Source organism: Garra rufa, chromosome 3 (genome assembly GCF_049309525.1).
Source record: "Garra rufa chromosome 3, GarRuf1.0, whole genome shotgun sequence".
Lineage (NCBI taxonomy): Eukaryota > Metazoa > Chordata > Actinopteri > Cypriniformes > Cyprinidae > Garra > Garra rufa.
In genome coordinates, this window is record NC_133363.1 from 46,517,977 (window position 1) to 46,534,964 (window position 16,988).

The 16,988-nt window shown below is 37.1% G+C and overlaps 1 protein-coding gene across 4 annotated transcripts; it reads right to left on the bottom strand.

The window, feature by feature from the left end:
* Nucleotides 1–224: 224 nt before the first annotated feature.
* LOC141331257 (CD99 antigen-like protein 2) lies at nucleotides 225–14,389 on the bottom strand. 4 transcript variants are annotated; one of them, XM_073836247.1, is made up of 12 exons: nucleotides 14,112–14,388; nucleotides 11,150–11,200; nucleotides 10,965–11,012; nucleotides 10,720–10,788; nucleotides 10,225–10,332; nucleotides 9,152–9,232; nucleotides 7,863–7,925; nucleotides 6,233–6,304; nucleotides 6,056–6,124; nucleotides 5,827–5,946; nucleotides 5,673–5,738; nucleotides 225–3,217 (listed from the first exon to the last, which is right to left on the bottom strand). In XM_073836247.1, the coding sequence occupies exons 1-12, from the start codon at nucleotides 14,170–14,172 to the stop codon at nucleotides 3,156–3,158; spliced, it is 870 nt and encodes a 289-aa protein (XP_073692348.1). In that variant the 5' UTR covers nucleotides 14,173–14,388; the 3' UTR covers nucleotides 225–3,155. The 4 variants fall into 4 exon arrangements, with proteins under 4 accessions (XP_073692348.1, XP_073692350.1, XP_073692349.1 ...); XM_073836249.1 differs by lacking the exon at nucleotides 10,225–10,332 and having other exon boundaries at nucleotides 14,112–14,389; XM_073836248.1 differs by lacking the exon at nucleotides 7,863–7,925 and having other exon boundaries at nucleotides 14,112–14,376.
* Between the last annotated feature and the right edge of the window lie 2,599 nt (nucleotides 14,390–16,988).

Below are 16,988 nucleotides of genomic sequence, written 5' to 3' on the forward strand. Positions count from 1 at the left end.
TTTGAATAAATTTGCAAAGATGTGAAAAACCAGTTTTTTTGCTTTGCCATTATAGTGTATAGAGATTAGATTGATGTGGGAAATAGTAATTTAAAGCAGTTTAACATAAGCCAGAAACATAAAACGTGAAAAAAAAATTAAGGGGTATTAATACTTTTGCAAGGCACTGTAAATTGACTCGTTACACTTGCAACCTGACTTGAAAAAAAATAAATAGGAAGGAATCAAAGACAAGATAAATTGTTTATTATTGGGTTTCTTTATGCTGATCTTTTACCACCAAGTATAACCAGTGAGATACAGAGTAAAATTTGAGTACATTTGAATATTAAAATGTCTGGAAGAGGATTGCCCGTTGCTATCTGTGTAATTAATTGTGTTTTCATCACAGTCTGTTTTTGAGTGAGCAGGCACTGATATAAACTGAGGGTTTTTGCCGAAAGTCAATATTCTGAGGTTCGCATCAAAGCCGAAATTCAATTCATTCAATGACAGATAAACCTGCAGCATTTCAGCCTGATCTGTGGCAGTACCATGATGCAAGAACTAAACTGGCAGTGCAAATCAAGACACTTCAGAAACGTATGTCCCAATAACAAATGTTTCAAGTTAATAAATAAACCCAGTACACAAGAAAAACCTTTAATATCTACAGCTAGAATCCAAAACATGCACATCTGTACAGTTCAGCGCGTACACCCTTTGTTTTGACAAAATTGCAACTATACTGGCCGAACGACACCAGAGAGCCCAGAGATCCTCACAAATGCGAACATCCACCATATGAACTACTAGTACCCAGAAATGTAGATGGTCAATTGAAGAAACTAGGGAGGTTTTAACAGTCACATAAATGCGTCCAAGCAACAAATCTGGAAGCAGTTCAACAGAAACAGGCGATGACGCTGTCGAAAATGTTCAAGACACTTGTGAATTTCCACATTTGCCTTAATCGAGACTGTTGTATCTTTCACTCAGCTGTTTCAAATTCATTCCACTGGATCACTAGACTCACACCAAAGTCAAAGAACATGCAAAAAGGCAAAACCATCACATCTTTGGTGTTCTTCATTTCTGACACGACAGTGTAGCACCAAAAAAGCTACATTGTTCTGGTAGCCAAAGCAGTAAAAAGAGTTACATTCAGCTAACATTCTCTTGGTTGGTTTTCACTCCAGATACTGTACAAAAGCCTTGGTAGGACGCGCTTTTGAAGGAAGTACCAGGCAACATTCTGCGCCGATATGTCTTTGACATCATTGCCATTCACAAGACTTGTAAATATGTTATAGTTATCTCGGGCGTGTGAGTTAACAATATTTGAGATGTGTTCAAACTGCAATAGAGTGTTAAGGTGAGGTCACATTTACTGTTTGGCTTGTTTGAATTTTCAGTCAGCATTTTTGCCCGCGAAATTTCAGAGAACGTGACCACACCTTTAAACTGGAACAACGTACATAACCTAGTACGTCTAGTTTGTAGACATTCACGTGAGGCAGCCCTTCTAACGGTCGTGACTGTTAGTGCTGTGTTAGCAAGCTAGCGTGTCTTCCCTAATGTTAGCGTGGTAAGGCATTGGGGAAGGAAAGCACCATTGGCGAGGGCTTGGGTTGGGGGTTACAAAGGTGCACCTGAATTCACAGTGAAAAACAACAGCTACAGGAAAATCTGGAGCATCTCAAGTGAGGGAGAGGATGGTAAGGATTAAGCCGCTTTTTAATCCGGTTTTGCTAGTTCTACTTGCACATCTAGATGGTGAGCTTCCAAATCAGAAGCATCTGGTCAAGTTCTGTGGCACAAACGCCGAATGAAAAGGGGAAATTAGCAAAACGGGAAAGCAGCTAGGGACTCATTAAGGTGTAACAGGTTTCTAAAAAGTCTCGAAGCTAAAGCTCAAACATGCTACAAACGATACAAACACTAAGCTAGGGCGGTAAAACTACTCCCCGTAATCCAAAAAAGAGTGGGGGGCACAAACATTTATGTACATTTACTGCTACAAGTGTAAATAGAGATACACTGATACAACGGTTTGAGTACAAACTTGGAAACGGTATGCGATATACAAGCACATTAATCCCTTAAAACCCCACAAAAGGCAATGGATCAGAATTAGCGATACGAGAGCTACTACACTGCTTAAGTATTGCGCTAACATGAAAACACAAAACGCCGGTTACTTCCACCCACGAGTTACTTCACGCTAATGTATCTACTGATTCTGATCCCGCCGAGTCAAACTATTCCTCAAAAGAAGGAATCGCAACCACTGACATCCAAACTAACACGCACAAAAGCAGTCAACACGGCTTCTTCATCAACACACGTCACATCTTCACAGTTATACCCATTTTAGTCATCGTTTCACTTTTTTTTTTGTTTAAAGCAAATTAGAAGAAAGCAGCTGTTGGTTAGTTTTTGACTTCAGTTGTTCGTCTTTTTTTTTTTTTTTTTTACCTCAAAAGTCACTCTAGTAAAAAGTTTGCTAAGACACAAAAACCTGCATATATGTGGAACAATCTTTTCACACTGCTCTGTGAAAGCAAGGCAAATATATACAGATCATGTTCAAACAAAATAACCTTCACAAATCCTTCATCTTTTTTTTTCAATTGCAGATTTCACAGCAGCTGATCTGTTAAGCCCGTCTTGCTGTGAAATCTTAAGGAAAACAGTCTTGACCTTTTAAAAGCGTATTTCTATGATTATCCAATCAGCTGTTTTTGTAAACCTTGGATTAATCACACTTATCAGTGTTCATTAATATGCATTTGTGCACAATAGGAATGATGAGCTAAATTGACAAACAAAAAAATCTGTAGCGCAGTATGTGTGGGACTCTTTGTATGTGCCTCAGTAAAAAGCCCCAAGTGTGATTTCTTGGGACACAGAAGATTATGCTAAATTTCATTGTTAGGTGTTTTCCATTTCATAGCAATATTATTGCAAACAGGCTTACTACATTGTTGCATGTGAACAGTTAAAATAGAATTTAAAAAAATGATTACACTATGTTTAAGGTTGATTTAAACAGTCACGTTGGTACTTCAAAAAGGGCCTTCTGGTGCAAATGTGCTAGGAAATACAGTGGCATTCAAATTGGAGAACAACGATTTAGTACTGCGCCCTCTTCAGTTTGGGTGTTGCATTTCAGTTTACACCACATTTTCCTCTGTGGGCGGCTCAGCGTTGGGAGGCTGGAGAAGAGTTTGTTGAACTGCAGTAGGAAGGAAAATAACATAATTATCAATCATTCTATTAAGTGTATAAATACAAATATAAACAGATCACAACTTCAGGACTAAATTAAGTTAAAAGACCAAGGGCCAGATTTACTAAACAGGCCAAATTAGCGTTAGAGCACAATTCCATAAAAGCACTGATGGGAGGGGAAAATTCTGCATGTGATTTAGGGTGTGTTCACACTTGTAGTTCGGTTAATTTGGTCTGGAGCAAAAAGGAAAATGATACATTTGGTCCTGGTCTGCTTCCCTTTCACACTGGCATTTTTGGTCTGGTTGAATGACATATCTTTCGTGACGGAATTCACTGAACAACCCAAACAAAAGGTGTGTTAGACCCTGTTTACACTAGTGTGTTTTCTTTTTTAAACGTTTTAAAAAGAAAACGATCCTCGTCTACACTAGCATTTTCTCTGTTTCAGAACCGATCTCCATCTACACAACCAAAAACGCATGTCATATGACCATTCATGCAGGTACAACCATAGATATGTATAGGTAGATGCCCTATTGTTTAGATGGAGGGCGTGCTTGGAGCGGTTGAAAGGGGCATCTACTTATACAGTCGTGGCCAAGAGTTTTGAGAATGACACAAATATTAGTTTTCACAAAGTTTGCTGCTCAACTGCTTTTAGATCTTTGTTTCAGTTGTTTCTGTGATGTACTGAAATATAATTACAAGCACTTCATACGTTTCAAAGGCTTTTATCGACAATTACATGACATTTATGCAAAGAGTCAGTATTTGCAGTGTTGGCCCTTCTTTTTCAGGACCTCTGCAATTCGACTGGGCATGCTCTCAATCAACTTCTGGGCCAAATCCTGACTGATAGCAACCCATTCTTTCATAATCACTTCTTGGAGTTTGTCAGAATTAGTGGGTTTTTGTTTGTCCACCCGCCTCTTGAGGATTGACCACAAGTTCTCAATGGGATTAAGATCTGGGGAGTTTCCAGGCCATGGACCCAAAATTTCAACGTTTTGGTCCCCGAGCCACTCAGTTATCACTTTTGCCTTATGGCACGGTGCTCCATCGTGCTGGAAAATGCATTGATCTTCACCAAACTGTTGTTGGATTGTTGGAATTTCCAATATTTATGTAATTCTCAAAACTTTTGGCCACGACTGTACATATCTATGGGTACAGCAACAAGCATGATGTTATTGTTTACATGGTCATCAAGGATACGCAAAGAGAATGTGGGCAGCCACGCCATTGTTTTCAAAAGTCTCCGTTTTGGTCTGTTTACACTGAAACGCGAACTAAAATGGGGTCTACAACGTTTTCAAAAGTTTAGAAGTATTTGGTCCTTGTTGCGTTCATATTTCATTCAAACCGCAACAGAGTTTGTTTGTTTGGTGCGCACCAGGTTCAGGTAGCAGCGTTCACATTTACTCAAATGAACCACACTTCCAGAGCAGTTGCACCAGAGTTCGTTTTAATTAAACCAAACATGACAAGTGTGAACACACCCTTACTGACAATCCGCACATTGAAGAAAACAGACGCAGCCAGATAATTTTAATAATGACCAGTTCAATTTACTAAGAGCAGCACAAATTACTGCCTGCTTTAAGACATGCTTTTTTGGGTGTAAATAATAATTTGACGAGCGCAAATGTTAGTAAATCCCATTGATTAATTTTAATACTCTCCTCCCATAAATTAAGTGTCCATGCCTTTTCAGTGCTAATTCTTCACTGCACATCTTTAGTAAATCCTGACGGTACTATTTTAACACCAGAAGACAGTTTGCGCTAGCACAAGCAGTAAGTAAATCTGGTCCAAAATTAGGACTAAATTGACTGGAGCGTTTTTCTATTAACAACACATAAATTGTATGTGATAAATGTGCTAACGAATAGGGTAATTAAACAATAGCATCCATAACCAAAAACTTTTTTGTGTCATACTACAACCACGCTGCTAAGTGTCAGTCTAAAGTCCAAAGTATACTTCATTTTTGCGCACATGCGAAGGTCAGTGTACACTGCATGATGCAAATTTCGTCATTAGTATAGTATGTGTATACAGTATGCACACCACCAAATTTTTGTAACCGCACATACTTTTACTTTAAAAAGCTACCCATTCGACTGTATGTATACGCTAGCGTATGTGTTCAAAAACAAAGTATACTTTGGGCTTTAGATCACAATTGTTTAGAAGGTGAACAGAATGAATAAATAACAACATAGATGAATATAAACGGAAATAAAAAATTAAATTCACCACTGGCAAGATGGGGGAAGTATGAACTTTTGGCAAATAATTGTGATATTGTGGAAGTAACATGGAAAAATAACGTACATCGTTCATTACTTATACTTAAGCTGTTTAAAAATCTGCAAATTTACCTTTTAAATTTGGCCAAAAAAAGTTAAATGAAGACATTTGCCTCACAAATGCAACATAAATGGGGTCAATACCTTGTGGCTCCTGTGCAACTACAGCATCTGGGGCATCTGCTTTCACCATATCTGCATTTAGACTCTCTGTGGAGAGATGAACCACATGATAATGAGCAAATGAAATAATACAAGCCATGTGGTACAATTGAGAAGAAAATATGTTTATCTTTACGCTGTATGCTGAAGCAAAACTTCTTCTTCTGGTAGGAAATGTAGCTGCTCACTGCACCAACCAGAGCCATAGCAACAGCGCTCACAATACCAGCGATGGTTCCAGTCTCAGCCATGGTGTCTATGAATGAACACATTGGTGCTATTAAAAGATTGATCTAGATCAAATTAGCATACGCTTTACAATGTGTTGTTCTAATAGCCCTAAATACTATTTAACACAATCTTACCGTAGTTATTTTCATCAGCAGGATCCAAATCACCACCACTGCTTCCGGCACTACTTCCACCTTTTCCACCTGTGGAAAGATTAACATTTCAAATGACACTCCTACAGTAGGCCAATCATTGATTTATTTGACATGCCCTACAATGTGAGGATCTGTCAGGCAGTTTAAGTTTTTCACCTTTGCCTTTGTCAGGTTTGTAGGAGTTATCATTGCCCACATCCAAAAGGTCGTCGTCTGAGAATTGACTACCTGCGAAGTTAGAAAATCAGTCAGGACCCAAAGTGATCTAATAAAGGTGAAGCGTTTGTGACCCCAAAAGAGGAAAAGCCCAGCACTCCCAACACTGCAGGAAACTGAAAGCTGAGCTGCCGACTAGGGCTGGGCCAAAAAAATCATTTAATTTAATATTGTTTCTTGAGACAAATCAAAGTTTTTCTGTGTTTATTTCCACAAAACGTTTAATATACTATACTACTGGTTGTACTTAATGTGAGTCCTATTATTACCAGTATTCTCCTCTAGATGGCGCTCCCTTGTTTACCTTGCACGAAGATACAACGCATTCTTCTGACAAGCTCTTGACTTGCAGTTCAACTCGCCCACTTTACTACAAGTTATAGCACGAAATTAACAAATTGTCATTAAAAGGTACGTTGTAAGACAGTACAACTTACTGAAATGTATCATGTCTCATGCAATCACTCAAAAAACCCATTTAATGTCCATGGCTCATATTTAGAAAGAAATAGCTCTAAATAGGAGTGTTTTGATAAATATATGCACTATATTAATATTTATCATATTTTATTTAACCCACATTGATATTGCAATTATGCAATAGATATTTGAATAAATGGATATTTAAACAAAACCCACCATTTTAATAATGATTGTATATCGACAACCAAATTAGAAAGCAGAGACAATATTGTGTTAATATTTTAAATATGTAATACACATATGTGACCCTGGACCACAAAACCAGTCTTAAGTCGCTGGGGTATGTTTGTAGCAATAGCCAAAAATACATTGTATGGGTCAAAATTATTGATTTTTCTTTTATGCCAAAAATCATTAGCAAATTAAGTAAAAATCATGTTCCATGAAATTTTTTTTGTAAAATTCCTACTATAAATATATCAAAATGTAATTTGATTAGTAATATGCATTGTTAAGAACTTAATTTGGAGAACTTTAAAGGTGATTTTCTCAATATTTAGGCTTTTTTTGGACCCTCTGTTTCCAGATTTTCAACTAGATGTATCTTGGCCAAATTTTGTCCTATCTTAACAAACCATATATCAATAGAAAGTGTATTTATTGAGCTTTCATATGATGTATATATCTCAGTTTTGTAAAATTTAACCTTATGACTGGTTTTGTGGTCCAGGGTCACATATATGAAATAGACATAAAATATTTCAAAATTAACATATTAAATTAAATCGAGATCAGAATTGAATGTTATCAAGTCGAGAAAATGAATCAATCAATCAAAATCGAATCATTAAATCTGTATCAATACCCAGCCCTACTGCTCTAGAGGAAGCAATGAAATTAGAAATCTGGTTGATTTAAACCAAAATGCATGCAAAGTCAAGATGCAAGCGATCAGGAGCCATGGTGATCACTAGGTTAATGCATCAGTTCTAAAAAGCCTTGACCTGAAATCAGACAGCAATTGGAGTTTAATAATGTGAGATCAGCTTCGATTTGTGGGTACAAAGGGGGTTTTTTCCAGCCAAGAAGATTAAGAGAGGAAGAGGGTGGCAGAATGGGTTTCCCAAGCTGTTACTCTATTTCTTACCACTAGTTCCACCTCTGCTATTGGGTTTGCCGTCATCACGGCCTCCTCCGCCGAGGTCTTTATCTGGCAGGGATAGGAGATGCCATCAAGCCTGGCTAGCTTGGGTTAATCCACACTGACTAGCAACATAGTAGCCTAAGTTTTCCAGTGATAGACTGTAAGAGCGATATTATTGACTTTATTGTGTGATTTCCTTTGGCTATGCCTTTGACCGTCAAGATTACACAGTTTTTTTTAAAGAAAATGTACAAAATGAATAATGGTGGACAAAATGTGATGTTTCAATAGCAAACAGATGGCCCTTCGTCTTAATTTTCTGCACTGTTTTTGCGCTTTCACATCTCTTTTTGGAGAGACAGTGTCATGAGTGGAAAGCTTTTATTTCAGCTCACCATTTCCTTTTCTCTTAAGATTGTAGAACAAAGTCTGCTTTGATAAAGCAATTTATTTTGGCGTAAGCCAAATGAGTTATTTTATATTGCAACAAGTTTAGCGGGATACTTCTATCCAGAGGTTTTAGATTCTGCTCTGCGGCAGATTTATGTTGAAACCCTAAAGCCAGCATTATTTCTATGAAATTACATTATTACTGAAAAAGGATTAGTTCACTTCCAGAATAAAAATTCATCTAAGATGTTCTTTTTGATGAAAACATTCCAGGATTTTTTCTCTATATAGTGATCTTCAATGGGACCTAATGGGTTGAGGGCCCAAATTGCAGATTCAGTGCGGCTTCAAAGGGCTCTACACAATCCCAGCCAAGGAATAAGGGTCTTATCTAGCAAAACGATAGAACATTTTCTGAAAAAATAAAAATGTATATACTTTTTAACCAGAAATGCACATTTTGCACCAGCCCAATCTCACACATTACATAGTCATGTTGGAAAGGTCATAGGCGGAAGTGCTGACTGAATGAGAATGGTTTTTTTTTTTTTTTTTTTTTTTTTTTTTTTTTTTTAGAAAATGATCAATCGTTGTGATAAGATCCCTTTTCCTCAGTTGGGATTGGGTAAAGACCTTTGAAGCTGCATTAAAACTGCAATTTGGACCTTTAACCCATTTAGTCCCATTGAAGTCTACTATATGTAGAAAAATCTTGGAATGTTTTCCTCAAAAACCTTCATTTCATTTTTTGACTTCAGAAAGAAAGGCATGAACATCTTCCTTATCAGGAATTGTTTATTCTGGAAGTGAACTAATCCTTTAAAGTTGTCTGACAGAACTGCTAAATTGCAAAAAATAAAATATGGAGAAAAGTAAAAGAAGGTAAACAGAAAAATACATACCGCCTTTGCCAGAGTCTTTGCCCTTCCCTTTGATGTCATTGTCGGGGTTCAGGGCATCTGAAAGATCGAAGTCCCCAGGACCTATCAGCCAAAAGAATTACTCATTACATAACAAATGAAATATACACAGTACCAACTGTTATTTTAACATGGCTAAGTGACTATAAAAAACAGATGGTTTGTGTGTAAATGCTTCACATTTACGGCTGTTTACACTAGTGCGTTTTCGTTTTTAAAACAGCATTTAAAAATGAAAACGATCCTTGTCTACACTGGTGTTTTCACTGCATTTCAGAAACGATCACAACTGAAAATGCGTGTAACATGACCATTCATGCACACTGGGCATGCATTGTTTACGAGGTTTTCAGAGATAAGCAGAGCAAATGCGAGCAACCACGTCATCATTTTCAAAAGTCTCCATTTTGGTCCATTTACACTAAAAGGCATCCCCAGAGTTTTCAAACTATAGGTCTGCTATGTTTTCGAAAGTCTCAGTTTTCGAGGGTCAAAAACACCAGAGTAGTGTAAACGACAGGTGGAACTGTAGCAGAAGTTGTTTTAAAATGAAAATGTACTAGTAAACTTAGCCTTACGCAGTGAAGATAGACGCACAATCTCACAAGACAAGATGACAATACTAACAAATGTAAAAAATATGATCATAATGTGCTGTGGTATTGGGGTGTGAGACACGCTGGATAAGTTTACAGAAGGACTTGAGTTGACATTCACCAGAAAATGTGCTTGTAGCAATTACTTATTTTAGCTCCTGTAATTTTATAATAATTTGCATCACATGAGTACTAGCTAAAGCATTATTATAGTGACTTCTGTTTCGTCTGAATATGGAAGAACATTCAGATCATTATAGAAAATGATGCTAAACAATCCATGATCGCATAAATTACTAGGCTCAATCAAAAGTCAATACTGTTTAACTATAAATCTAATAATTTTGGCCTTTCATCCCACTTTTAAACTTGCTTTGAATACACATATCTACATGCAAACAGACACGGACACAAACACGATGGACGGATCTACAGGGAAACTGACGACACTGTACAAACCAGACTGGGCTTTCCGAGGGGGAACAGAGGTTCGGAGAGGACTAGGGGGTGTTCGGGGCAACAGGCCTGGCCGAATGGTGGCGTCAAAATAATCAGTGTATGTCTCCTCTGTTAGTGAAGGTTAGTTAATATGTTAGTATTGTAAAGCAGTTCACATACAGAGGGTGCTGGGTATTCAAACCTATGATGAAGACTGATTAGTAAGCACCAAAATACAGGAATTTCTTTATGGTATACATTCTTTAATGTTCAAAATAGGCTACTCCCCAATCTAAACTGCACCACACACATAGATACAAATATATGAGCTGTAAGAGCTTTCTGTCAGAGTAAATGTCCTGCTGACTCATCATAACACAAGACACAAAACCTGTGTGTTTTAGCACTCGAAAATGTTAATAGCTCCAGTGGTTATAGAAGAAAATTAGTATGGAGATTTGCTTCATGTTCATCTCAAGCAGAACAAGCATCTGGGATATATTAAGTGCCTCTCACCTGTTTGTTTGGGCTTGGGCTTTGCTGGTTCCTTGACTGTGGGCTTAACAGGTTTAAGACTGGGTTTCTCTGTTGAACAAATTAACATAATTTTATTTTAAATAAGGTATTCAATTCTTTTCATTGTCAGTAAGTCACATAAGCTAATAAATGACTGCATCATTTAATTTTTGAAAGCTCATTTAACAGCATTTGCTCTGCTTATTACAGTGATATTAATTACAACAAACAATGAATACTCTCACCTGCTCCTCCTGCACCACCCGCTGGGTCCACTTTAGGTGGTGGGGCAGCTGGAGAATTAAAAAAAGAAAGGTCATTTAAAATACAAAATGAAAGCCATCTGACACTACACCTAAATATTTTTGGTGTAAATAAAAGTAAAAAGAATTTGGCCAAGAATTTTCATTAACATAATTGTCATACTCACTTGGTTCTTCGTCGTCAAATGCATCTGCCAAGTCCAGATCTTGACTTATTCCTGAAAGACACACAGAAACATTCACAAAATATTTGTGCAATTCAAGCATAGGCATATACCAAATACGTATTTAAATAATGAAAAAGCATGTAATATGTTATGTAAATCATGCCTGAACACAAACTACATATGTGCATAAAAGAAATTATAAAACAGTTAGTTCCAGTCCTTGATTCTGATTGGTCAACAGCTATGTTTTATTCAGTTCTCCGTACTACTTTGTACAACACCCTAAGCAACATAAACAATCAATATAGCGTCAAAACCATTCCATGTATTCTTTATTTTAGCTAAATTAACTGATTATTACTTCGGTAATGAATTATGAGACCCTTGATGCGTTATGTTGCGTCATTCATCTTTAATTTTTAGAGCTCACACACTCTGCTGTCAAAGGAAGTCTTCTCATACAGGAGATACCTTGATGTTTGTGTGGAAGCCCACAGTTTCCAAAGTGTGAAGGAAATATTACTGTATTTATTCGTTTTTTTAGCTTTAGACATGATGCTGTATGTCCATCAGTTTACACAGTAATGATGCTTGCAAACAAAATTCTGTTTAAGCTCCAAGTTGTGGCTTGTTACAGACATTTACTGTCACTGTCAAGAACGATTTTTTAGCAAAAGAAAAGCATTTAATGAATTTACTTTTTAAAAAAGTAACACATCAATACATTCATTTTGGTTTTAATATTTGTATTTTGTGTTAACCGTTTTATAAAAGTAATAAGGTACTCCAGCCGTGCCAATATACATATAAATGCATACTTTTGTTTTTTGCATCATCCAAGTCCTGTAATATTCTTATTTTGACTGCAGTACTCGCAGTATGCGGTACCATAATAAAAATCTCAGATGATTAATGGATGCTAATGCTAAAACTGGATCTGATGCCCAGCTTTACCAAAGACTCTTTATGATACAAATTCCTCAATAGTGCCACTGCATTCCTGGATTTTAACAAAGACAAGAAAATGACAGTTTAGCAATGCATTCTTCAAGCACAAAGGGACAAAGAATCTTTTGTGCTGATGTACTACAAAACAAAGATGTTTTTTTTTTTTCAAGATTCTTTCCTAATGTGTCATTTTTGGTAGTACATTTCTAAATGGTTCCTCTGTAGTAAGCCAGACTCAGCTCTCCATGTCTTATGCAATGCGTGTCTACCATATATTTTTAGCACTGGGTCACAGATAAAGTGGTGCAACACTCCACAGGGGTCAGTCTTAAACATCTATATTTCTTTATCTGTCTCTTCTAATGTCTATCCCACTGTCTTTTTCTAAATCCCTCTTCCTGCCTTTTTTTTCTTGTTCAGTTATAGGTTGTCTTTGTGCAAATTAAGTTTAGCTAAAAGCTAAAAGCAACAGTTACCCCTCATGCAGTGCTGCCAAAGCCAGCTCAGCACTCGCACACTGTTGTGATCAATATGTCATGTTACAGCAGTTCATCTATCTAATGTTTTTCCCCTTTACAATAGTGACCTACGGGTTTAAATGGAGTACATTAGTTAATATATTTTAATTTTGGGTTTTAGTGATTATACAGATTGCAGATTAAAGACAAATATATTGGAATTCAAATGAAAACATTTCAAAACATGAACCTAACACCTAAAACAATAGTAAAACAATATGCTCATCATAAATATCCAATGAGTTTTTAGGTAAGGGAGTGTAAACATGTATCTAATTACATATACCTCAAAGGGGTGTGGCTGAGAGGAAAAGGGGGAGGGGCCGTTTACCTCTGCCAGAACTGCAGACGCTGGCTTTCCTCATTCATTTCAGTAGTGGGTAAGGGGATTTTTATACAATACAACATGGAGGGCACATCTATGCTTCTATACAATATTGAAAGTAGTCTTTGTCAGAAAAGGAAGTCACTCTTTTTAAACGCCTACATGACTTTGCTCATACAAGCATGGAATCCTTTGACATTGTGCTGGTGTGTGCCTCACACCAACAGAGGGGGGACTGTCCCCCCGTCATAAAATGATGGTATCTTCCTATCTTCCGCAGTCTCCAAAAAAATCCAAACTCCTATGCTGTACCTGGGCGCATTGTGGCTTCTTATGCGCATGCGCCCTGACTCCAAGCCTCCCAACGTAGGCTACCTGTACCGTGCTAGGATGGGGAGACTGGAAATTATATTGTTCTGTGAATATATTTATTTTCAGCCAGTACTGAACTGTTTTGTTTAGTTTAGTTTTTTCAAGCCCAGATATAATGATTAAAGCCGTTGGAAAACGTAAATGAGGGCTGCAAAACACCATGAATTGGTCAAATGTTACAAGTTGTGGCACAGCATTAATATTTTAATTTAAAATACACGACGATGTTAATTTATAGAATAAGCTAAACATAATCAAAATACACCTCAGTTATTGACGCTTAAATGTGAATACGATATGTTGTTCAATAAAGAAACCAAATTTATTCATAATATCTTAAATAGTCCTAAATGCATCCTTGCGCAAGTGGAAACATACAAGCGATTAGTGATGCACTTAATATTCAATAGACAAGAACAGTAATATTCCTCTCAGCCTCATTAATATGCTTAACGGGCGTATTTAACCTGTCTCACCCCGCAATAAACCCAACATTTAAAAACTTGATTTAATTTTTCGCTTTTATAGATGAACATCATTTGTTGAGCCTCACAGGATGTCATGCACAGCGCCGTAGCAATGGCTCGACCCAGACAGATGATCCAGACCCAGACAGATGTTAAAACGCAACTCAAACACGGTGATTTATGTGATTCCTGCACCCGGTGTTTTCCATAAAAATGGAGGCGACATAAAAGTCAGAGTCTAAATGCTTTAAATCAATGCTTGCCTACGGTGCCGACAAAAATGATTAAGTAGGCATGGCACCGGGTTCAACAAAGAGGGGCGCAGCGCTTACCTTTCACTACCAGCAGAGAAAAGACCGCTAGAAGCGTCCATGTCGCGAGCTTCTTTCCCATGTTGAAAGTCCGAAATGGCACCGGGATTAAATATTGGCAGTAGATGATGTATATGTGATTATTTGCCCTTGGGGCCTAAGGGTAATTTTAAGAGTCGTAGCTCCTCACTTAGATCAGAAAAGCCTGCGCGACAGTCTGCAGTGAGAATGAGCGAGCATGAGATTCACAGCCTCGTGTGTTAGATCACGTTACAACACCGGCTTTAGGGCGGTTCCTTAAGCTCAGCTCTGCTTTTTGCTTAGAACACGCTGAAATACACTGTTTATACAAATAGGCGAACCTACCGATTATTCTAGCTTTAGCTACAAATAAATAATAGCTATGTAAACATACTAGTGAACTTTGTGACCAGCTGAGTGTAGAATACGCGCGATAAGAACGTGTTTACACTTAGTGAAGGACTGCTCGAGGAGATAAGATGACCTTCTCTCGTGCATTTGGCTATTCACTTAGAATGGCTGAATTAGGATCATTGTGCGTCTCTGAATAATTAAGTGACTTGCACAATTGACTTCAGTTAATAATTTATATGTTTGGTGGGTTAACACATGGATCTCTGGTTTATAGCCAATGTCAATTTACGTGCAGTAATCATTTGCCAATTAAAAAGTTGAATGCATTAAGTTTAATTAAATTAATCACACTTTTGGAAAAATAGAATACTATTAAAGCAGCAGTTGAAGTGTTAGGAGTTAGTAAATAAACAGTATAAAGTCCAAAACCACTTGGACAAATAAAAGCCAGTTCAAGCATGAGGACCTTTAAAACAGGCTGAATTATTAAGTCATTTCTATGGTTTGGCCTATATCTACACTGCCCTCCAAAAGTTTGGAAACACCCCTGGCAAAGTGTGGACGATATCAGCATAGTGTGAATCATCTTTGGGCAATCCTTCAGGAGGCTTAGAGTAATATATCAAGTCAATGTTAATAAAATAAATAGCAGCTGTAATGGCTGCTAATAGTGGATATTTTGATGAATCAAACATTTCAGTTTTTTCTATGTATAAACTGTTTATGTATTAAAATATGTCTTATCAGTGCAAAACTATCACAAATTAAAAAGGATTCATGCCAATATTGTCCAAAACCCCACTTTTCTAGGGCGTTTCCAAATTTTTGGAGGGCAGTGTATCTATTTTGCTATTATAAGACACTTGATTTGCATAGGCTAGTTATATTTTGGTTTGTTATTGCAACTAAAACACTATTATGTTGTCATACAGTGTTGTGCACAGGGGATGGGGGGCAAGGGGGCTTGACCTCTAAAACACGATCCAGCCCTTGCGGAGGTCTGTGCAGGTCACTTGTAATAGTAGCAGCATGCGTAACTGTCAGTCACTAACTGGCAAATATAATAATTTGCGGGTTTGACTTTTCTTTCTAGGTGCTTTTCTTTTATTAAGGAGGGCATAAATGACCAGTGTATTTGCATCTACTCTTGAGTTTTGAAGTTCTTTTTGATTTCTGAAACCTAAGATTATAGCTTGATACTTTGATACTGAGAGTAGAAATTGGCATTTCCACTATATCTGTTCTTTACTGTAAGTCGATAAAACATACAGTAAATGTAAATTGAAAGCGCCACAGTGACTCATCCTTTCTGTTCAGTGTAGAATGCTCACAGAAAATATATAAAATGGGTGCATAATCTAGATAAGTGGTGCATATGAGATCATGCATAGTAGGTCCACTTTTTCCATGCTTTCTTGTTTTGTTCTAGTTGCATTTTAGCATTTCCAGTTCCATTGTCTCAAGTCAGTGGGTTTTTGAACAGGCTTTTAGGTAAATGTCTGAAATAAGGTCTGTGGTTAACACAACCTCAATTTACAGTTGAAGTCTAAAGTTTACATACCCCTATGCAGAATCTGCAAATGTTAATTATGTTATTGTTTATTTAGTACTGACCTGAATAAGACATTTCACATAAAAGATGTTTACATATAGTCTACAAGAGAAAATAATAGTTGAATTTATAAAAATGACCCTTTCAAAAGTTTACATACACTTGATTGTTACCAGAATGAAACACGATGCATTACGAGCCGAGTTGCAAAATTTTGAAGGGAGTGAGGATGTGTACATTTAACTTATCTTATTTTGCCTAAATATAATATTTTTTTTCATTTAGTACTGCCCTTTAGAAGCTACAGATACTTACATGTTTCCCAGAAGACAAAATAAGTTACATTTACCCTGATCTTCAAATGTAAAAAGTTTTCACCCCCGGCTCTTAATGCAACGTGTTTCCTTCTGAAGCATCAGTGAGTGTTTGAACCTTCTGTAATAGTTGCATATGAGTCCCTCAGTTGTCCTCAGTGTGAAAAGATGGATCTCAAATTCATACAGTTATTGTTGGAAAGGGTTCAAATACACAAAAATGCTGAAAAGCCAAAGAGAGACCTGAAGGATTTGTCTGAAGAACAGCGGGCAGTTTAACTGTTCAGGACAGACAAGTGACTCATCTATCACTAAACAAAAAAACAAACAAAAAAGCTGTGGATCATTCAGGTAACAACACAGTATTAACAATCAAGTGTATGTAAACTTTTGACTTCAACTGTATTTTCATGTTTTATTCTATAACATAAAATGCATCAGTAATAGCCCTTTGTGATCAAAAAACAAAAAAACATTTACTTCTCCTGCTAACAAGTGGTCAATGAGACTACAGGGGTTGTCGGGGACATTAAATGTCATCACCTGAGCGTCATTAAGAACAATAAAGACGTATCGGAAGCTTAGTAGTGGTGACGCTGAATTCAAACTCTCATTTTGATGTGGTACATTCAGCATAGCATCTCTGTTGTGGCACAA